Below are 24613 nucleotides of genomic sequence, written 5' to 3' on the forward strand. Positions count from 1 at the left end.
AGTCCCTACATTTAGTCTAAGCAGTAAATTTAAAAAATAAAGGCTGTTTTTATGCTTGAGCTCTTCCCAAAAGAGCAGTAAGTGGAAGGGACACAGAAAGGGGCCTACCTTTCAATAAAATTCAACAATCCTTCACATTAAAAACTTTCAATAAGTTAGGTATTGATGGACCATACCTCAAAATAGTAAGAGTCATGTATGACAAACTTACAGCCAATATCGTACTGAACAGTCAAAAGCCAGAAAACCAGCACAAGACAAGGATGCCCTCTCTTACCACTGCTATTCAACACAATATTCGAAGTCTTCACCAGAGCACTCAGGCAAGAGAAAGATTTAAAGCATATTCACATACGAAAAGAGGAAATAAAACTGTCTGTTTGCAGATGACACAATCCTGTATCTAGAAAAACCCACTCTCTCAACACTAAAGCTTCTTAGGCTGATAAGCAACTTCAACAAAGTTCCAGGATACAAAATCAGTGTGCAAAAAATCACAAACATTCCTATACACCAACAAGAGACAAGCATAGAGCTAAATCATAAATAAACTCCCACTCACACTGCAAAGAGAATAAAATACCTAAGACAAAAGCTAATGAAGGAAGTGAAGGATCTCTTCAAGGAGAACCACAAACCACTGCTCAGGGAAATCAGAGAGGACACAAACAAATGGAAAAACATTCCATGCTCATGGATAGGAAGAATCAGTATCATGGAAATGGCCATAATGCCCAAAATAATGCTATTCTCATTAAACTACCACTGACATTCTTCACAGAATTAGAACAAACTGCTTTAAAATTCATGTTGAACCAAAAGAGCCCATATAGCCAAGACAATGCTAAGCAAAAAGAACAAAGCTGTAGGCATCATGCTACCTGACTTCAAACTCTACTATGAGGCTACAGTAACCAAACAGCATCGTACTGGTACAAAAACAGACACATAGACCAATGGAACAGAACAGAAAAATCAGAACTAAAACCACACATCTACAACCATCTGATACTCAACAAGCCTGAGAAAAACAAACAATGGAGAAAGGATTCCCTATTTAATAAATGGGAGCTGGAAGAACTGATTAGCCATATGCAGAAAATTGAAACTGGCCCCTTCCTTACATCTTATACAAAAATTAACTCAAGATGGATTACAGACTTAAGTGTAAAACCTAAAACTATAATAACCCTAGAAGAAAATCCAGGAAATATCATTCAGGACATGGGCACGGGCAGAGATTTCATGATGAGAATGTCAAAAGCAACTGCAACAAAAGCAAAAAGTGACATAATAAATAAACAAAAGGTTGTGCACAGCAAAAGAAACTATCATCAGAGTATACAGACAGCCTAGAGAATGAGAGAGATTGTTTGCAATCTATGCATCTGACCAAGGTCTAATATCTGGAATCTGCAAGGAACTTAAACAAGCTTACAAGAAAAAAATAACCCCATAAAAAAGTGGGCAAAAGGACACAAACAGACATCTTTCAACAGAAGACAGTCACGCAACAACAAACATGAAAAAAAGCTCATCCTCACTGATCATTAGAGACATGCAATCTAAACCACAATGAGATACCATTTCACACCAGTCAGAATAGGAATTATTAAAAAGTAAAGAAACAACTAATGCTGGCAAAGCTGTAAAAAAACAGGAACACTTTTATACTGTTGGTGGGAATATGAATTAGTTCAATTATTGTGGAAGATAGGGTGGCAATTCCTGAAAGACCTAGAACCAGAAATGACATTTTAACCAGCAATCCCATTACTGAGTATACACCCAAAGGAATAGAAATCATTCCATTATAAAGATAAATGCATGCATATGTTCACTGCAGCACTGTTCACAATAGCAAAGAGTTGGAATCAACCCAAATACCCATCAATTATAGACTGGATAAAGAAAATGTGGTATATATACATCATGGAATACTATGCAGCCATAAAAAGGAACAAGATCATGTCCTTTACAGAAACAATGGGTGGAGCTCGAAGTCATTATCCTCAGCAAACTTAGACAGGAACAGAAACCCAAACACCGCATGTTTTCATTTACAAGCTGGAGCTGAACAGTGAGAACACATGGACACAGGAAAGGGAACAACACACACTGGGACCTCTCTGGGGAGGGGGTGGGGAAGGCAGAACATCAAGATAAACAGCCAATGCATGCTGGGCTTAATACCCAGCTGATGGGTTGACTGGTGCAGCAAACCACCATGGCACACCTTTACCTATGTAACAAACTTCTACATCCTGCACATGTATCCCAGCCAGAACTAAAATAAAAAAAAGGGCCCTAGATCTTGTAGTCTCAGTTTCTATTTTCATGTGGATGGTGAAAGATGACACCCCTAGTCTGACCTAGGGTGCCTGACAAACCCAAAAGCTAATCTTTCTATGGGCACCTTCAGCTAGGGCTGACAGCACCCCAAAGGTCATTCACAGATACTAAGACCCCGCTATGAATCCCACTGAGCTTCTAGATCAGGGTTGCCTTAAGACTAGTCATAAAAGCCACTTTCCTAATTTTTGCCATTTTCAAGTATCATTTGCTCTATCATTTACTTAATTTCTGTTACATCAACTCACCTGCTAAAAATACGTACATAGCTACCTGTTAGCCTTACCTTCAAGAAAATCTGTAAAATAACAGGTTTCATGGGCTAATATTTTCTTCTAATATTCTTCAATCTAAAGTTTTAAAAAATGTTTACTTGTTTCCTATACAGAATCATCTTGAATGCTGCCAGTGCTACATGGGATGCTATACGGTGCTTCTCAAACTTCAATGTGCACACAAAGCATATGAAGATCTTGTGAAAATGCAGATTCTGAATCAACAGGTCTGGGATGAGACTGGAGAGTCTTCATTTCTACACACTCCCAAATGAGGCTGGTGCTTCTGATCTATGAACCACACTCTGAGTAGCAAGACAAGGAGGGTAAAGGGGAGTCCATGTGTATTATGATGCCCTACAGTTGTTCTAAAGCTGACTTCATTTTTATTTATTTTTTGTCTAGTTAACTGTACTAGTTTGCCTGAAAGGAGTGTAAAGTGTAGGAGAATCTTATCTGTATTTTTAATACTTTAGAATGGTAAAATCAAAAAAATTAAAACACTGTATCAGAATTTCTATAGAGCCTTATAATTTTCACATCCTTATCTCATTTTACACTGAAAACTCTATGGAAAAAAAACCAACTATCATTATCAGCATTTTATAAAGAGAGAAAATATGGCACAGAGAAGTTAAGACCAAAGTAGTACCATTGGTTAAGTGAAGGCTCCTGGACTTGGATCTGGGTCTTCAGAATTCAAGTTCTTTACCCATAAAAATGTATTAATGACTCTTGAGAGGAAAGTGTTGGATATGGGTGGATAATCATAAATCACAGGATTACAGTATAATGTCAAGAAGGATCACAAATAGGGTAAAAATTAAAAAAACCCAATAACTCTTTTGTGAATATGAACACAGAACACATGGAAACTTGTTACAAGGTTATGAAGGGAACACTACAGAGAAACACTCCCTGGAATGGGTGAGCCCAGGACTGAGCACCTCTCTCCCTTTCATCTAGGCAGAGCCAACTCAAAGGGGACACAGAGTGTTAATTCTCTCTCTCGTCTATACCTAATGAGTACTCTTATCTTCCTAGAAAATTATTAAAGCCCAATTTCCATCTTTTATGCTAATGATGCTCTCTCAATATGGCAGGATGACTTAAAAGGTTGTTTCATTTCTCTAGCTTTGTGCTGTAAGCTCAACAGCCTGATACAAAAACAGTCTCCACCCAAATTCAGATATTCCATTGTAGGCTCCAAATAGTTTTGGGTCTTCTTACCAAATATGAGGGACTACAGACAGAACTCAGACTGCATAAAAAAGGACTGCATTTGATAAGGACACTAGAAAATGTTCTGAATACAATATTCTAGGTCAATAGATTAGAACACGACTATGGTGAAGAAAACTAAAGAGATGAGAGATCAAAATAGAAATATTCTATCACATGTCTAGGACTTTTTATCTTTTTATGTCTCTTTTGCCTTCCACTCAGAAGGTAAAATACATATTGCTCTTAAAGAGGATTATTTTAAGACCCATTCAGAGGTAACTTTTCTGATGAGTTTTAATACCTGGGTGCTTTTAATGACCAAAGAGTAGTTCACAACTTACAAAAAATACAAAAACCTTACTACTTCATTATACTATGAATTTGGCTGACCTGTGGATTAAATTTTACTGAATGTGTATTGAGCCATTTCTATAATTATATTAAGAAAAGACTTTGTCCCCAGAGATAACAGTAGAATAAGCCTCTACTATATTTATGAACTGCTGAGCCACTGTTCTATGTTTTTTGATGGGGGCTTATCACACTACACAGAAAAGACAGCAATATTTTGTTACCTAGAACAATTTAATTACTTGGATAATGCCTTCAAGGCAAACATTACTTCTTAAATCAGACTGTATAGATGCCTGAAAGAAATTTTGATGGAACTTTTATTCTCATAAAACTATCTAGCATTGGCACATCCTATATATTAATATAAACTAGGGTAAGATGAAACAATCTGTAAATAGTGATAAAATCAGAACAATCTGAAATGTGCCAGAAATTTAAAAAATTTGTCAAATACGGACCTCAAGAAATAGCTTCCAATTATGACACTAAGAACACTAGGAGAACTGTAGCAAATTTTGTATACCTAATAACAAAAAAAAAAACGTATTCAATAGCATAAAAATCTGTAACACAATTCAGTGAATGAAGGTGATCTTCCAATTGCTATTGTGTACAGAATCATCTTTTAAGGAGCTGGCAATCCTTTTTATGAGCACACTATTAAACAATAAGATTATTACATTGAACTATTCCATTAGGTATGTACTGTAACAGATTCCTATCATGTTGACAATGAACAGACCTCACTGAACATTTTATAACTATGATAAACTCTATAAATACCTACACGAACACTGAAACTGTATGTGAGTATGAAGTGTACGGATATTTTTCTTCCCAGGAGTCTGCTGGTAATTTCTAAGAAGTTAGATTATATTCCTGAGTCTGTCATGAAGATAGCTTATTCTATGACTATTCCACTACATAGTCTTGAGAGAAGTGAATTTACTTCCCTGGACCTACTCTGTAAAATGAGGAGATTGGCCTTAGGGATCCCTGAGGTCCTTTTCAGCTTCAACCTCTTAAAGAGGTTCCTTGTGAAGCTGACTTCATGACCTCCTGTCACCATCAATTCAGGTCTCACTAACAAGCCCCGGTTGTTCTTAGGTGGGCAGAGCAAATCGCTCCTCACTCTTATTCTGACAGAACACGATTTCAGATTTCACTCTATGCATCTGTTATTAATGACAATAAACCAGATCAAGCTAATTCGAGGCAAAACCTTAGGATCTGAATCAACATCTTTGTGTATTTTATCATATTCTTTAGTTTACAGGTAAAACTGGAAGAGGGTGAAGCAGATAAATAATTATATATGACTTCAGTAGTTTTTTATCTTTTCTGTATGCTAAAATATCCTAAGTCCATTTTGACGTCAGAATTCAGCTTAAAACACAGACTACATTTTTTTCTGCTTACATACACAGTCAGTAAAACCAACTTGTTACAGAGAGAAATCTAAGGCAATACAAATTAACTTGCATTTCTCCCTAAGTAAACTAAAAACAAGCTTGGATTCTTCCTTCATCACAAAGAGGTTGTGGACATGAGAGGAGAAAAGGATTTGAATACAGGCTAAAAATAATTAAAATGAGGGAAAAATACGTTTCTTTAGGGTTGCTGTAAGATTAGCAATAATAGGTAAGAAGTGTTCCATAGGTCATAGTAATGATTATTTATCATCATAATTAGGCACTGCCATCGTAAAAGGGTCAAGGCATAGGATTTATGGTCACAGAGAATGGCTCCATTGGGTACCATGGCAGGAAATAATGGATAGTGTTGTAAAGGAAGCAACATCAAGACTCTTGTGAATCTAACTAGTATTGCATAATTGTGCAATAACATCCAGCTGTGGACCTTAGGTGGAACAGAATGAAGATGGGCAGGAGAAATTCCCAATTCAGAGACAGAAGCAGCCTTTAGCTCATTGCTCAATGTGGTCATGAGATAACCCTTTTTCTCTCCTTCCCAAATATTCTAGTTGAAGGCTATCCTTTAAAGCAGGCGTCCCCAAACTTTTTACACAGGAGGCCAGTTCACTGTCCCTCAGACCGCTGGAGGGCCACCACATACTGTGCTCCTCTCACTGACCACCAATGAAAGAGGTGCCCCTTCCTGAAGTGTGGCAGGGGGCCGGATAAATGGCCTCAGGGGGCCGCATGCAGCCCATGGGCCGTAGTTTGCGGACACCTGCTTTACAGGAAGAAATTTGGTAGTTATTTGCTCTCTCCAACTGATTATTTATTTGTAGTCAAAGTGAAGGATATCCTTTATGGGGAGAAATTAAGCAAGTATTTGTTCTGTCCAACTGATTATCCATTTGTAGTCAAAATGCTCTTTTTAAAATAGATTCAAGGGGTTCATGTGCAGATTTGTTACATGGATATATTGCATAACTATGAGATTTGGACTTCTAGTGTGCACATCACCAGCATAGTCAATATGGTACTCAAGAGATAGTTTTCAACCTTCAGCCCTCTCTCACTCTCCCTCCTTTTGAAGACCCCAGTGTCTATTATGTCCCTCTGTAGGTTTAGCTCTCACTTATAGGTGAGAGCAGATGGTATTTGATTTTCTCTTTCTTAGTGATTTCACTTAGTCTAATGGCCTCCAGCCCCATCCACGTTGCTGCAAAAAGCATGACTTCATTCTTTTTCAGGGCTGTGTAGTATCCCATGATGTCTATATATCTGTATCGTTTTATCCAGTTATCCATTGATGGACACTTAGCTTCATTTTATTTACAGCAGCCCCCCCGCAAAATACCAAAGAATTTTTAATCAAGGAGGTGAAAGATCTCCCCAAAGAGAACTATAAAACACGGATGAAAAAAATCACAGGTGACACAAACAGAAAAACAACCCATGCTCATGGATTGGAAGACTCAATATTGTTAAAATGACCATACTGTCCAAAGCAATATATAGATTCAATGCAATTCCTAAAATGTAATTTTGATCAATGCACTCACCTATTCAAAATAATTTGGTGATTCACTATTGCCTACAGAATAAAACTTGCAGCATGGCTGTCCAAGACTCAGGGCCGTACTGTCTTCTATATCTGCCTACACTTTCAGATCCACTAACACATGGTACTCTCCTCCTTTAATGCTTTGTGCTAGCTATTCCCACTGCCTGTGATGTCCCTGTCTCCATCTTTACTTATCTGCCCCTTCAGATGATCACTTAGACGTCTTACTACTTCCTCCAGGAGGCCTTAATACTGTAAGATGTCTCTCCTATGGTGTCGCACCAAATTTAATTCTTCCATATCTAAACAGACCACACTGTATTCCAATTCCATATCTACTTGTTTTTCTTACCGTCCTTCAAACATCTTAGTTATGTGCCTTTGTAACCCCAATGCCTTATACCGGAGCTGAAATACACCAGGTGCTTAAAAAAAAAAAATCTGTTGAATGAATGAAGAAATGGGTGAATAAGAGATCAAAGTTGATGCCACGCAAAGGAGGTAAAAGAAGAACTCTTCCAATTACACGATACCTTTCTCTACCCTTCCCAAATGGGAATGAATAAAAGAGATAATGGCATTTATCTTCCCATTCTTTTTGGCTGTTGTCCTTTAGTGTTAGAGATGCTATGCTGGATGAACCATTGAGTATAATTCAATGTTGCAAAGCAGTCTCACATTAAAAAAATTTAACAACAAAAAAACTCACTTCAGGTTCTTTTTTATGGGTGACCAAACAGATCTGTGTGCTTTTCTCTGACACTCACTATGAAAGCCCCCTTCACTCATATGATTAGGATCTAGGCAAGCAGATCCACACCATAACTGTTCCAAAACATTTAAGCTTCATAAATGCCATCTGGAGAAAAGAAGGCTCTAGATACAGTCGCTCTTATTTGTGAATTCCGTATTTCAGAACTTGCCTACTTCTTAAAATTTATTTGTAACCCAAAAATAGGTACCGATTGTTCTCAAGAGTCATTTATGGGCATGTATATCCAAAGCAGAGAATTTTTTCATTTCAATAGTTTTGGAGGCACAGGTGGCGTTTTGTTACATGGATAAGTTCTTTAGCGGTGCTCTCCAAGATTTTGGTGCATCTGTCACTAAGGAGTGTACACTATACCCAATACGTAGTCTTCTAACACTCACCTCCCTCCTAGCCTTCCCAAAAGTCCATTATATCATTCTTATGCCTTTGAATCCTCATAGCTTAGCACTTACTTATAAGTGAGGACATATGATATTTGGTTTTCCATTCCCGAGTTACTTCACAAAGACAATGGCCTCTAGCTCCATCCAAGTTGTTGCAAAGGCCATTATTTCATTATGTTTTATTGTGGAGTAGCATTCTATGGTGTACATACACATCTTCTTTATCCACTCATTAGCTGATGGGCATTTTGGTTGGTACCATATTTTTGCAGTTGTATATTGTACTGCCATAAACATGCATGTACATGTGCCTTTTTCATATAATGACTTATTTTCCTTGGGTAGGTACCCAGCAGTGGGATTGCTGGAACAAACAGTAGTTGTACTTTAAGTTGTGTAAGGACTCTCCATACTGCTGTCTATAGTGGTTGTACTAATTTACATTCCCACCAGCAGTGTAAAAGTGTTCCCTTTACCACATCCACGCCAACATCTATTTTTTAAAAATTATGGCCTTTCTTTTTGCAGTAGTGAGGTGATTAAATTGTGATTTTAATTTACATTTCCCCAAAGCAGGGAAAATTTTGAGTCACCTGACGCACATATTCTTAGCTGAGGTTGAACAAGGTGACACTATGACTTACTGCTTCAGCTCTCATGTTGTTAAAAAAAAAAAAAAGTGTCTTTTTTGTGGTCTGTTTAGTGCCACATTTTTCACATTTTTGTGCCTTTTGTCCATGATTTTGCTGTTTAAAATGCCCCTAAGCATAGTGTTGAGTGCTGTCTAGTGTTCCTAAGTGCATGAAGTCTGAAGTGCCTTACAAAGAAAATACACGCATCAGACAAGCTTCATTCAGGTATGAGTTACAGTACTTTTGTCTGGTTGGCCATGAGTTCAGTGTTCATAAATCAAATACATATATATATATATAAAACAAAGGCTCTTTCAACAGAAATGCACATAAAACAAGGCCATGCTCTGATTAGTGGACAAGAATGTTATCAGAAGCTTGAAGAAACCTAACCTTGTATTTCCCCTAGAAGCAATAGTTCTGTATTTGCTAATTCAGTAATGGTGACAACTTTATAAAACATAACTACTGTAAATAATGAGAATAAACTGCGTATTACTAAAAAGAAAAAACAGCACAGGGGTAGTAACTTTACCAGGGCCACCTTCCTGCTTTGCTGAACCAATCTCCATAAGAAGACAGTTTACCACGGCTTAGGCAGAAAAAGTCTTGAGTTTTAATCTCAGGTCTCTCACTTACTAGCCATGTGACCTTCTTCTAGACACTAAACCCTTACAGTCTTATTTTCTTAGAGGTAAAATGGGTAAAATACCATTTAAAATCCAGACTATCTCATCAGCTCACACACATAATCACATAGATATTATACATGAACGAGTATTTTATACTTTTAAATTCTATGCAAATACAAACTACATTATTTCTTTATCATTCCAAACATAAAATTTGGTTGTTTTGCAGGAAAATGCATGTAGCTTAATAAAGATGTCATGGTTAAAGACTAATGGACTTTCTGTATTACAGACTTCACTGTGGAAAAACAGCCAAGTATTCAGAGACAAAATGAAGCTGACGTTAAATTATGGAGTTACAAATGACAACTACAAATGCATCAATTTACTGGACAAATCTGAGAATAATTTAAGTGAATAATTATGATGCTCCTTTCTGTGATATTCTCCTATGTCTCCTCTAATTTAGTACAGCTACATTCACTAAGCAATGGACTAACCAAGACATTATTGGCTGAATTATAAGCAGCCTCTAGGCAAGCCCAAATGTAAAACTGGAACAGAGAGGAAAGCTGCCAGGTTAACCTCTGTCTCCATCCTTCCCTCATTTGTTTGAGACACTGTGGAGAGAGCTCTTATGACCCATACTTCAGCCTCCTAAAAGTTCTGCATATAGGCCTGATGGCAGGGAGACTCCCTCATCCCAGTATACCTCTAAATGCACTTTCAGAAAAACTTTTTGTTTTTTGGGAAACAAAAAGCTACCGAGAGTTTAAGGCAATTCCTCATTTTTTCCTACATTGGCTGAATACCAGTTAATGAATAAAGTTGGGAAAGACTACTGTAAGAGTCTTTTCTATGCTCTGAATTTCTAACTCGTAGATAAGCATCCACAGAATTTCCAAAACGCATTAGATGAAAACAGTGAGGCTTATGAGCCAACCACCTCTATTACCATATCAAGTTACATTAAAGCATCAAACATTATCGGGGATGCCAATCAATATTTGTCTTTATCTAATCAGGGTCTTCCCTCCTGATAAAATAAAAGAAAACCAGGATACAGTTGGGCCAAATAGAGACCTATGTGCATTGTCTTGTTTCACAGTATTCCTCAGAGCTTTTTAAATAGTTTGAAAAGATATTTAAATGCCTAAAACGTATTTGTTGTTTTAATAATGAAATGGCAGGTGGTGTGGGGACAAACAAAACAAAACAAAACAACTAGGGCCTTTGAGCTTCTTAATTTACTTTTCTGTACAGATATAGGACAGGCGTCCCCACCTAAAAAGACTGACATTGCTTCCCATTGTTGACAAAGGTTTTAACCCTCAGGACCTCTAAAAGGTATGCTCATAACAAATACTGATTTTCTGCTTCACTTAGGCCATCCCCACAACCTGCAAGTGATGCTGGAGAACAACTGTTCTGTATTATCCTTAGAACCGGAAATGAACTAAGTTTCTGACTTTTCCCAAGAGCAATCTTCTACACCCTTCTCAGTCATTTGAACAAGGGAAGAACCTGGATGGAGGGGAAGAGCCCCTACAATCAGAAATGCCTTTTCTAAAGACTAACATTCCACATGTCCTCATCATTTGTGGGAGCAATTTAAAAAATAATCCTTGGAAGTCATTTCTCTAAACCTCCGTTCTCACTGTAAATTATTCCTCCCTTGCCATACCACGCCTACATAAGACATCACAATAGCCACCTAACTTGGTTCTGCTGTGTCCTCTCCTTGCTACTCAATGCAGAGGACCAGCAGCTGATTAGACATGCAGAGTCTCAGGCCCCACTCCACACCTACTATGTCAAAAACTGCACTTGAAGAAGACCCTCGGTGATTCACGTACACATTAAGTTTGAGAAGCACTGTTCTGAGCCATCTACACTATCAGCCAAACCATTCCCTTTTTAAGTAAATGACTACTGCTCAGTCTGGCTAGAAGGCCCAAAAGAGACACTTCAAAGTCCTCAGCCTTACTTTCCACTCCTGCTACTATGCACTCTCCATGGTAGGGAGACTGCCTTCTGGAGAACACAGGCTGAACACCTGGCACAGTGCTTAGTGGATACTAAGGATATCTCTTCCTCCTGAGATCTATTTGAAATTCTCTAGTGAAGTGGTTATAAGCCTAGGTTCTAACATCAAAGTTAGAAGCTCTAAAACTTACTTACTCTATGAATTCGAAAAACTAATTTTACTTCACCAGACCCCTTTTCACCTTTGTGAACTGAAGATGTTTATGATAGTGCCTTTCTCCTGGGGTTGCTGTGAAAGCACTCAATTGGTATTAGCTATGACTAGTGTTCAAGCTTAGATCAGCATCTCTTCAGTGACTGCTTTAGTTGCTTTAGTCTTGGATACTTTTTCTCTCATTTAAAGGGCTACCGCACCAACAGGTGAAGCACACAACTTAGCACCCAATTATAACACTCCTATAGGGGCCTTTAACTTTTTCATATTGTTGATTTTGTCATCTAACTTGGATCTTAATAATAAAAAGGGGTTAGGATTACTGTTGTTTTTACAGATTGTGAAAGTAATTCAAGGCCATTGGAGAAATTCATAGAAAGTAGAGAAAAATATAAAAAAGAAACTGAAAATCAGCCATAATCTCACCCCTCAGAGACAACTGTTAACATTTAGAGTATTTCCTTCCAGAGAGTAGATCTTACGTTTCAGGAGGGCAAGGAGCAAGTCTTAACCTTCTTGGAATTTCCCATGACTTCCCTTTATCCAATAATGCTCTTTCCTATCTACCCCATCAGCTAACCTAGCACAACGCTGAGCATTTACCAGTGGACAAATACATACCTGTTCCTTAGATGAATGAGGTAATGATTTAAGTGGCTGGTCCCTATCTGTATCTGTAAGACCCCTATAGGCTTGTGCCTGTAGATATTATACACAGACTATCTATAGAAAAAGGGAAGTTGTCAGAGTCAGTGACATAATTTGGTTGGTTCTTCACTCAGTTCTAACTGCTGTTAAGTGTGCCCATATCTGTATTCTACGTGACTGCTGCTTGTGTTTGGTGGTAAAACTGCATTTCTGGTAGTCTCACATTTTCCTTTTCAACATACTCAGATTGCACATACCTACAGGAATGGTCATCCCATGAATTTTATCAGCCCAGCCTGCATAATACCGAAGGGTTTTGATGACACCCTGCAAATCCACATAAAAAGCTTGCAGGAATGGTTTGCCACCATTTAGGGATTCCATGGTCTGTTGGAAAAGAAATGGAGAGATATTAAGTTCCCAGAACTTTCCAGCAATACACTAACTAATTTCTGGAGCAGAAGAAAAAAGGAACAGAGAGAATACAAATGAATATGAATGGAGATGCATACCTGGTCAACTATGAATTCTCAAATAAAAAGATTTCTAGTACTGTCAATTTGGTTTAGTTCCCACTAAAAACCACACGGAGTATATAGGTTCATGTTCCTGTGCCTGTGTGCTACCAGTAACCACTATCCAAATACATTAACACAATATTTCTTTAACTAATGATAAAGAAATGTTCTGCTTGTCAAAACAGCTTCCATTATATTAATGATCAGAGCTCACTGGGATTTCTTTGGTGTCTACATCAGTAATCTGAATCCATCTAAAGAGGAGCAGAAACATGGGCTCTTTATGCAACTGATGAGAATAGAAAGTGTTCTCCACAGCTGCCAAGATCCCTGCTGAGAAACGGAATATCCACAGTGCACAGCGAGTTTATTTATTACCACCAAATAAACAAGATCTCCTCTAGGGAAGCCCAGATGTTAACAACTTAAAGGCTGGTTTTTAGTAAACATTTATGTTAACAACCATTATCTATGAAGAGTGAAATATCTGCTCTATTTAATAAAAATGGCAATATTGAACTGCTTTACATTATAAACGTTATTATTTTAATGACATGTTCCTAAACTGGCTAAGTCTGTAACAAAAACAATGAAAAATGAACATGCTGAAATAGAAGAGTATTTGGACTTTAGAAATATTAAAGGTGTTACAAGTTTGACAAGTGAAATAAAAAAATATGTCTGGGCAATTTCCTTTTTTTTCCCTATATGTTATAAGACACACTGACAAGACTAAAATTAAAATATTCTCCAATCAATGAGATGAAAATACTATGACTTCCATTACAATTTATGTACTTGCTATGTGAATGAAATGAACCTTATTTAAAAACATCATGTTACTTATTACTGTATACTGGCTCACCCTTTAAAAAGGGAATCAAAATATTTCCTAGTACTTTTTAGAACATGCATGTTTATACGATAGGGATTACATTCTCTATGCAGCCAGTATAGCACCAAAATCTACACAACATAGAGTGAACAGTGTCAATAACCAGAATCTGGGCTGTCTAAATAGTCTCTGTGAGCTGCTGACACCAGTTATATTCATTGAAAATTGCCAGTTGTAGATTTATTTTCAATTGTGTTTACTCTGGATACAGTATTAATTTCAGTTTTCCAGTCAAGAGCTCCCCTTTCATCCACAGGCTCCCTCTTACTAAAATTCACTTTTCTCATAGCTTGAGAGTGTTTAACAGCATGAATCTCATTTAGGTGTGGTAGGAAAAGAGACTTGATCAGTGAGACACATAGAAGAGAATGAAAGATATTTGAGTGTTATTGTATGAAAATATAACTGCAGAAATTAACTAATCATCTTCTAGTACAGTGTTAATCCAGTGCTATAGATGTATCTTTAGCTCAATTAAACAGTCATTTATTGACCACCTAGGTGCCCTTATTTGCCACTTACATGCTAAGAACCATGCTAGGATTACCAAAACAAAACAAAACAAAACAAAAAAGGTAAAATACAAGTTTAATTCTCAAGAAAATCATAATTCAGGGAAGAGATAAGTATAAAAAGCAGTCTTCTCTAATGTGTCCCAAAAAACTTGGTTTTGCATGATATTGATATGTTAGCCAGAAAAATGGTAATGAGGCTCAAATAAGCTTGAAAAGCGTTTAGTAGGCTTTTCCCGTGCCTTTAATATGCTCAGTATCTTGTCAATCTCCAAGAAGGAGTTTCTTTACCATGAAATATTGTTTTCACAGTATGTATAAACACCTCATTCGAACAGTATTCTCTAGGATGCCAGATTAGAAAATGTTTTCATTCACAAATAAATGTTATATATAGCTAGAATCCCAAACCATTTCCACAAAGGAATCATTTTGTTCCCATACTATGAACAGATTTCTGAGGGGAATAGTAGAAGGGAAGAACTATGGTAGGAGGGACACTGAGAAAGGGAATGAATGCTTGCTTTCCCCGAAGCAAGCCCAATAGTGACCTATTTTCCCAAGCAGAGGGAACGATATCGTACTCACGGCTTGAATGCCCTAACTGAACAAGGAAACCCTAAATATTCACTGATCCCAGGTAGAGATCCCAAGTATATAGTGCATATATTCCTGAAGGGTTCAGGTTTTCAAAAAGTTTATATTCTCTAAGAAATTGATTTTTATTTTAAAAACACCAGCAACAACAAAACCCATTAGTGCAGGAGAAGTTTCTTATTTGAGGAAAATAATTGTTTTAGTGAAAGAAGTTGCTATCTCCTGCTGTCTCTCCTTCCTACTGGCTCACAGAATCAGAAGGCAAATGGAGCAGAAGTGTATGAGAAATGCATACTACGCCCTCCGCTTCCGAAGGCCTCTCTTCAGTCAAAAGAGGTTAACTCTGGGGAGGTAAAACTTGTTCTACTTCATTCTGAAAATAATCATCTGATATTGGTTTTCTGTAGGCAGCACGGTGACTATCTTGTTGCTTGACTTTTTTTAATTGGTCATGCGGAGGGAGAGTTTTATAAAGGAAGGTCCTTACCAGTTGGGAAAAGCTCTAGTTTTCTCTTTAAAATTCAGTGATAGGAGACATTCAGCTGATCCTCCACTTCCCCACCTGATCCCCAAATCGAAACACGTCTAATTTTTCATATGTATTATGTACTCCTTAGCTTTTTCCCCAGGTCTGCTTTAAAGTATCCTTTTAGAAAGACCGAGGAATTCAAATTTCAGCAGAATGGCAAATTTGGGGTAAAGACTTAATGTTTTCTAAGGTTACTTACTGCAAGAACTGCCCTGTCCCGTTCCACCAAGTCTGCAAGCTTATCCAACAGACGTCCTCTTTCTGAAGCATCCATCCTTCTCCACACTGAACCAAGAGAGAAAGCCAGGCGGGCTGCCTGCACTGCTTTGTCTATATCTGCCTGTTAGAGAGGAAGAGGCACAACTGAAGAAAGATAAACACTCCAAATAAAGGAAGAACCATCTGCTCTCATGAAAAAAGTGAAGCATGAGCATCTACTGGTGTATGGAGAGCATATGTTTACTGCTCTGCTGTTTGAAGGCAGTTAATTTCGTAAGGAATCTTTTTCTACAAAAGACATACCTTGTCTGCTTCTTGAACTTCACACACCTGTTCTCCTGTGGCTGGATTATAGACAGGGAATACTCTCCCACTCTCTGAGTTCTGCCATTCGTTGTTTATAAAGATCTAAGGGAGTAGACAACAGAATGGGATCTGTGACACAGGTGATAAAGAGCCAGTCAATGGCCAAGTGTTATGGAACTACTATGATAACATTTGTTATACAATAAAAGTACAGAATTTGAAGTGTTCTAAGAGACCTTTCTAGACTCAACCCCAATTTAGAAATTTCCTCTGTTTTTCTTTCAACATTATCTGAAGGCTAACTACAGTTCTTATCTTTCATGAACCTGTCAATTAATGAAAGATACAAATAAGGACATAAGTCTCACATACATACTAATCATACACTGAGGCTAAGGTAACATTTATTGATAGTCCAAGATCTGGCCAATATCCCTAAGGGTTAAATAGTCGATCAAACTGACAGTCATCAAGCCTTAGATCCCACTTTCTCTGCCAGAGGCCTAAGTGACTTCTCAAGGAAACCTGAATGGTACTGCAAAAAGCACTCACCTAATTTATAGTCAGGTCCTGACCAATGCCTCTGACCAAACTAGTGAGTTAAACAAGTGATATGTGTAAATCCAAGTTAGATTTATTTCCCTTTGCTGAACAGGCTGTATCACATAGCCAAAAGAGAGGGGGATGGGGAGTTGGTAGGTGGGGTATAACTTTCAAATGATCACCCCAGTATTTCCTAAAAGGCTTGGTCTCCTTAGACATGAAATTGAGATTATATTAAAATGGCAAAGAGATGAAAGATTTGAGAAATTATTCACGTCAATTTCTCATAAGATTTGTAATAAATGAGTTAAAGGACAAGAGAAAAGATAAAGCAAGAAAAAATTTAAATTGTTATTGGTATTGAGTGAGAAACCTAAACTAATATTTTTAGACCATGTTAGCTTAGAAGACATACAAAGATGTTTTACTCTATAAAATTTATGGCACCACAATGAAATTTCTGAACTTATGAACCAGTCAATCATCCAATTTAGGATAAACACAATGATAAACTGATTTATATTTGTTGCCTGCCATTTAAAAAATAATAAGAGATAAGGCTTAATAAATACAAATCTACCATTGGAAAATATCAAATTCTAGAAAATGTCCCAAAGCTTTTCTTTTACATTTTTTCCTTGATTTGATAAGAACAATGAGCCCATGTAGAAGGAGGCATTTATTTAACTACAACTTTCTTTTCCCAAAAGATTTTTAAGATAAAGGAAAATAAAATATCTTAAATTTGTAGAGCACTTAATACAGCTATACTGACACAAACAAAACGACCTTTTAATTGTACATTTTACAGTTTATAACATACGGTTCATAAACATGCTTAACATAATTTACCCAATAAAACCTCAGATAACTTCTAGTCACAGGAAAGACAAAGATGATTAAGAGAGTTCCAGCCCTCTAGAGTCTGACAGTCTCTATAGTTTCTTTAGTACTTAATAACCCTGTGAAGCAGGATTTTATTATCTCTATTAAACATGAAAAAATTGAGAGACAGGGAGCTTGAGTCTGAAGAAGCAGGTTCATATTGTGACTGACTCAAAGGCTACTACATTCTTTCCAATATACATAATTTCCAGGATTAGCCAGTCTGAAGTAACAGAACTAGTATGTTCAAGCCTGAGCTAAGAGTTAAAATTCTTGAATTACTGGTCTGGTTCTCTTTTCATTCAGTCTACTTAACAAATTTTCTCACAGCTCATAGCTCATTACATTTGCATTCTCCTTTGAAACACAGTATGATGTCCAGGTAACAAAAGGAGAAAATTAAAAAGTTAGTTTCATTAAGGATCCACTTCTAGGATATTACCAGGTTTAAGGAAAAAGCAGTCTTACCAATGTCATGATCCTTTTATTCACCATGTGACTGAATCAAACTTTTTAACCTTTGGAATATCACCAGAGTCCACTGATTCAAGTTTAATTTTTTGTTTTGTTTTGTTTTGTTTTGTTTTGAGACAGAGCTTTGCTCTGTTGCCCAGGCTGCAGTACAGTGGCTCTATCTCAGCTCACTCACTGCAATCTCCATTTTTCGGGTTCGAGTGATTCTGCTGCCCCAGCCTACCAAGTAGCAGGGATTACAAACGCCTGCCACCATGCCTGGCTAACTTTTGTATTTTTAGTAGAGTCGGGGACTTACTATGTTGCCCGGGCTGTTCTCAAACTCCTGACCTTAAGTGATCTGCCCCCTCAGACTCCCGAAGTGCTGGGATTACAGGCATGAGCTACTGTACCTGTCCCCAAGTTTAGTTTTTAAGTTTATCTGTGCAGCAATTTTAATTATTTGTAAAGATAGATATTTCATGACTTTTATTGTTTCCTACAGGTTTTCTGAAAATCAAAAAGAAAAACTACTTCATAATTTAAACTCGTTTTCTTACTCATCACTTAATCTATTGATCATTTTATAAATCTAAGACGCAGTATAGGATCTAAAATACATTATGAGATTTTAGTGATCTTACATTTCCTGCATTTTAAAACATTTTCGTGTTTCATCATGCTAGGAATTATTTCATCATCAGTCATCAATTATTTCTAACTGTGCTTAAAAAACTAAAATAAGGAAACAAAAAATTGTAAAATTGTCTGGAAAGGAATGTCGCCACTCTATCATCCTTCAGTTTTCTAATTGTGTTGTCCAATACATCACCTTTCAAGAAGGTATAAAACAAGTCTAGAGATGCCATCTTTATCATATTCTGTTCAGCTTCCATTGAACACAGTTAAGAATTTGGAATTCTTACTTTTCTGCCCATAATGTGATAAGGAATAAAATTAAGAGAATGGTATTTCACAATTATTAGATGAGTGAAAAAATGAAGGCAGAGACAGAGCACTTGAGAGTCTAATGATTCTACTTCATCATTTAGTATTTTGCAACAAGAACCTGGACCATCCTGCTTTGGTAAAAGGACATATGACAATTCTTTTATCTTTTCTAATATTGGTTGGTAAAAATGTACTGCCAGGCATGGTGGCTCACACCTGTAATACCAGCACTTTGGGAGGCCAAGGCAGGTGGATCATGAGGTTAGGAGTTCAAAACCAGGTTGGCCAAAATAGTGAATCTCTATAAGAAATTAGCCGGGCATAGTGGCACATGCTTGTAATCCCAGCTACTCAGGAGGCTGGGGCAGGAGAATCACTTGAATCTGGGAGGTGGAGGTTGCAGTGACCTGAAATTGCACCACTGCACTGCAGCTCGGGCAACACAGTGAGATTCCATCTCAAAAAATAAAAATTACTTCATATTCATAAATAAACAAATGTTAAAGGTAGGTACATATGTAAAGGTGACTGAAAAAACAGAGATTATGTAGAAATCTTAAAAGTTCATTGGCTTGATCAAGCTGATTGACCCTTAAAAAAGTGAAAATAAAAAGATTTTTGTAATTGTGAAACAAAAATATGGCCACCTTTTTTTTTTTTAACAGAATCATGAGCTCCCAAATTTTTCACTAGCATTACACTGTGATAATACATATCGTAGAAGAACCAGAGATAATGATGAGCTATCACTTACTAGAGATCTGTTTAAAATCTGGAGCCAGTATTTATGAGATGATTATGTTCTTGGTTCATATATGACAGCCATGAGCAGTTACCTGCATTCAGAGGCATTGCCAAATTCAGGCTACATTACCTCCTAAATCAGGAAAATGTGAAATAAAAATATGGTTTGCCATGTTTAAATTCTTATTCTGCTGTTTTTTTATCAACTCATTCTTACTTCTGTAAATTATTCATAAAATAATAAAAATAAAATGAATACATTGGAACTAGACGGTGAGTGATGGCTATTTTTCCTGGTGTGCCAAAATCAAAATTTTAATTTTACTACATTATTACTTTTGGAGACCCAGTGCTGTAAAATGGCATTTAAAAAATTATATGGACAATGTTGTTGGTACATGGAATAACAAATATCTCCAAGGTCACTATTTTAATGTTTGCAGCTCTCTAGGGAATTTCCAAAGCTTTGAATTCTGTCTATAGCATTCTTCTCTGACCAGGGCTCTTTGGAGAAATGGTTTATTTCAGAACAGTAGCAGGGAAAGTAAAAGGTGAGCCTGGAACACTGTGGTGCCTGAAACCAAGTAAATACTTAAAAATTGATAGAAACCTAATAAAAAGATATAGATGTCAACATGTAGGAGCTCCCAATGGTCAATACTGGAATAATATAAACAAAAAATAAATACTGCTGGAAATAGATTATTGCCCATGGAATGAAAAAGACATCCTAAAAGTTCATAATGATATAAATTTTTAATGAATAAATGAATAATTGTGGGATAAGGAAGAGCTCTTCTTCACAGAATTCCAACTACTAGATGTAAAGAAACGATAGGATTAGATGATTATTATTTGTCAAATACCATAGTAATAACTGCTTCAGGCAAAATAATCACTACACAGTAAAATTAGTGGGAAAATATACAATGAAGAATGTACGATGGGTGTTCGTGTAGTTTCAAAATACCTCCCCTCAAGATATTTATTAGTTACAAAGGAAAAAATAGTAACTTTATGTTGGAGAAACTTGGCAGACACCACCTTAATCAAATGATTAAAGCTGACATCACCAGCAATGGGACAAACTGATATCATATACAGCTGGTATGATATGCTAAGAAAGACACAAGATCCCTTCTGTGGTATACTTACTCAAAAGGCATAATCTAAATTCAATCTTTAGGGTACAACAGGTAAATCCAAACTAAAGCATGTCCTACAAAATAATTGTCCCATACTTCCTTAAACTGCCAACGTCATGAGAGACAAAGACTAAAAACTGTTCCAAATTAAAGGTCACTAATAAGACATAAAAATCAAATGCATCGTGTAACCATGGATTCTCTGCTGGGCCAGGAAAAAAAATACATATTAATGGGACAACTGGTGAAATTTGAGTAAGATTTTTAGATCGGATGATAATATTGTATCAATGTTAATTTCCTGATTTTTATAATTTTTATAATTTTAAGATCATTTGGGGAATGTGGATAAAGAATAGATGAAAATTTTTTGCACTATTTTTGAACTTTATTTTTGTAAATCTGAAATTATTTCAAAATGGGAAGTTAAAAAAAAAAAAAGTTTAAAAGCCAGTGTCATCATTTGGTGCCTACCTTTCAGATTTTAAATGCCCCAAACAAATTTGTTAAGTGAAGAAATGAGAATTCAACATCTTCACAAAAGTTTATTTAAATGTGAGTTTGTGGAAAATGAAAATAAGCCATTTGAGTTCTGTCTTAAAACATGGCCTAAGATGCCCAAAATTACTCATTTTAAAATTTAAAAATCAGTTTAACTCAAAGCCTTGTTAACGTCAGGATAAGAGACCAGAAAATTTTGCTTTGTAGTCTACTGAACTTCAGAATCAGTAGGAGGAAAAATTCTGTGGGCTTTTCTAGTACAAAGATCATTGAAAGTAGAAAATATATCTGACCCTAAGTTACTTGACTGTTGTTCAGTTTAATCATTTGGAAAATAAACAAAATATCTACTTATTAAAATCATGTAATTCTGTGATGCTGTAACTGAAGGTAAAAGGAACAGATGGTCCATAAAAGAAGGCAATTATCTACTCCAAGTTTCTCAGAGGTTGGAGGGATTAGTTAATATACCTAACTTTCTTTCCATTGTGGCTGTAAAAAACTAGCTGTCCCCTGACATATTATGGGTTGTTGTTATTAAAAAGATGGAATGGTGGGCACTTAGTTAACATTAACTGGAATAGAATAGAATGTCTGCTGAGAGAGGACATGAAATCACTTTGTTATCATTACTTTTTAAATGTTATTTAAAGTTCTGGGATACACGTGCAGGACATGCAAGTTTGTTAGACAGATAAACATGTGCTATGGTGGTTTGCTGCACCTATCATTCCATCACCTAGGTATTAAGCCCCATGTGCACTAGCTATTTTAACCTGGTGCTCTCCCTCCACCCCCCTCCCTCTGACAGGCCCCAGTTTGTGTTATTCCCTTCCTTGTATCCATGTGTTCTTAGTGTGCAGCTCCCACTTGTAAGTAAGAACATGTGTTTTGTTTTCTGTTCCTCTATTAGTTTTCTGAAGATAATGGCTTCCAACTCCCTCAATGTCCCTGCAAAGGATACGCTCTCATTCCTTTTTATGGCTGCATAGTATTCCATGGTGTATATGTACCACATTTTCTTTACCCAGTCTATCACTGATGGGCATTTGGGTTGATTCCATGTCTTTGCTATTGTGTATAGTGCTGCAATGAACATATGTGTGCATGTATCTTTATAACAATGATTTATATTCCTTTGGGTATATACCCAGTAATGGGATTGCCAGGTAAAATGGTATTGACATGAATCACTTTTTAACATCCTTCCAGATATGGTCAGCAATACAGTACTTCCCACACCAAGAACAAATCCGGAACACACTAAAGAATGAAGAGAATATTTGAGGAACAAAATTTTCTTATGTTATATTTAATAAGTACTGTAAAATGTATGTAATAGAAATGCAAGTTAAGATCTACTATATTAAAATATACCATGAACGCATCATTCAAGCACTGAAATGTTATTAGTATTCCTGATGCTACTTGTGTGTTTCTCCCTAATCCCATCCGCCAGCTTGACTGACTTAGCCACCGCTAGAGTTAAACACTAATCTGTATTTTTAATTTATTTATTCTTAGATATTTTCTTTTTTTTGCCCAAATATAGTAATTATTGGATGCAGGTTTCTGTATGTGTCTATTGTATCAATTTTGTGAAATGCATTAAGGTCATCTTGATTGTTATTAACATTTATATTTGTACTATGATCACTGAGAAAGCCATGCTGAAATTTCCCACATTGGTGGTGGATTTATTAACATACTCGTTAACTCCATATTATTACCTTTATCATTTTCAGGTGAATAGAAGCCTGAAATTTTATTAGCATATATAAGTTTGTAACCCTTAGATCTCTCTGGTAAACCATTTATCAATATGAAGTGATGCTCTTTATTACTAAGAAAACTGTATTTTAGAGCCTATTTTGCTTAATATAGAATAGCTACCTAAGCCTTTCTCCAGTGTTTGTCTAATTTATCTTTTCCTATCCTTTTGCTCTCAACTATGTCTTTATTACTTTGATGTGTCTCTGTAAGTGATATACGGTTAGATTTTATTTAATATGAAAATCTATCTTTTAACTAGCAAGTTTAATCATTTGTATTAATTCTTCAGGTGGGGGAGGGTTCACTAGAAGTATTTTATGCCTGCCTCCTCCACTTAAAACAGAATAGTATATAGACAGTCACACTCCAAATACATTATCCAAAAGAACACTGGAATTCAACAAAGAAGGGAAAGGAAGCACCAAAAGCAGGAAAGAAGGTTGACTCTTGAATCCTCCCAGACGGATCAGTTGGGAGCCAAGAGTGATTTCCCAAAGTAGGGAATGTGTAAGAGAGAGACTTCCAGCAGCCTATATCCTTACCATGGAATTGTGCCACTAGAGAAGCCTTCAACCCTCCCAAGCCCTAAAACTAATCAGGGAGCTGCCAGGACACCATGGGATGAACTGCTCTTAGGAGAGAACTCACACTGAGTCTCACATCCTTTCTAAGACCTAAGTAGCTACAGCAAGGCATCATTTCCAAACCTAGCCTTTGACAAACTGTGTGCTGTCCTGAGGCCCAGCAGTGCCAGGACTGAGGCGTTAAGGAAACTCAGGCTATTACTGCTTGGATAGCAGGGCGATATGAGAGTGCTACTGCAGCCAACGCTAAGAAGTCAGTGAGAGATGAGCTGAGACACGTAGTGCTGCTAGGCAAGTGTTAACTGAGATCTGAGATGGAGACACAAGTTGCTGGAATTGGATGTGAGCTGGGCAGGGGTTGCTGCAGCTGGTGCAGAGGGATGAGTTAGGTGCAGGCTACCACCACCAGGGCAGGGGACCAAGCCTCACTAAGACTGGGGCATGAAAGAGACACACATTCCCCACCTGCCAGTCCAGGCTACGGCCACTGATGATGGCCACATCCTCTCCAATGGCAAGGCCTCAAGGCAGCTACTAATGCCCCTCACTCAAGAACTCTGCCTGGGGCCTAAGAATCTCCCTGCCCCTGCCCATCACAGCTGGTGCCTCCTCTCACTATTAGGGGGCCTGAACAAAAGCCTACCTGGCCTTGCATTGCTCCACATTCCCAAGAAAGAGCACACAGATTGATGTCCTGGAGATTTCCCAACCCAATCTACCACCTTGGGTACCTGAAAATTCCTCACAGAGTACTGAAGTTGGGCCTAACTTCCTAGGCAGTACCACATAAGCTGACCTCTACCTGCAAGTGCAACCTCAGGCCTGGAGACTTTCCTGTCCAGCCCATCACAGCCACTCCCAATATCCATATACACTACTCAGAACGCAGAGGATCATCTTAACACTGCTTCCACCATTGCCATGCCACATAAGGTATCTAGAGGCCTGGGAACACATCCAACCACCTGGTCCACTGTTGTCACTACCTCCAGGTGAGAAAGCCACCTAAA

The 24613-nt window shown here is 37.2% G+C and overlaps 2 protein-coding genes across 4 annotated transcripts in view; one reads left to right on the forward strand and one right to left on the reverse strand.

The window, feature by feature from the left end:
- Window positions 1-3727, forward strand: part of POLR2M (RNA polymerase II subunit M) — a 296788-nt gene extending 293061 nt beyond the window's left edge. Inside the window, exon 7 of the transcript XR_012516284.1 lies at window positions 2741-3727. The gene's annotated coding sequence lies outside the window, so the exon portion shown is untranslated. The remainder of the gene's footprint in view (window positions 1-2740) is intronic.
- The window catches only part of ALDH1A2 (aldehyde dehydrogenase 1 family member A2), a 188981-nt gene that overhangs the window by 50880 nt on the left and 113488 nt on the right, over window positions 1-24613 (reverse strand). For all 3 annotated transcript variants that reach the window (XM_074393829.1, XM_003928976.4, XM_010339605.3), the window contains exons 2-4: window positions 16022-16126; window positions 15699-15839; window positions 12706-12835 (exon numbers count right to left, since the gene is read on the reverse strand). In XM_074393829.1, coding sequence (XP_074249930.1) covers window positions 12706-12835; window positions 15699-15773 — 205 coding nt within the window. In that variant the 5' untranslated portion in view covers window positions 15774-15839; window positions 16022-16126. The remainder of the gene's footprint in view (window positions 1-12705; window positions 12836-15698; window positions 15840-16021; window positions 16127-24613) is intronic.

The sequence above is a fragment of the Saimiri boliviensis genome, chromosome 2 (assembly GCF_048565385.1).
Source record: "Saimiri boliviensis isolate mSaiBol1 chromosome 2, mSaiBol1.pri, whole genome shotgun sequence".
In the NCBI taxonomy this organism is placed as follows: Eukaryota; Metazoa; Chordata; class Mammalia; order Primates; family Cebidae; genus Saimiri; species Saimiri boliviensis.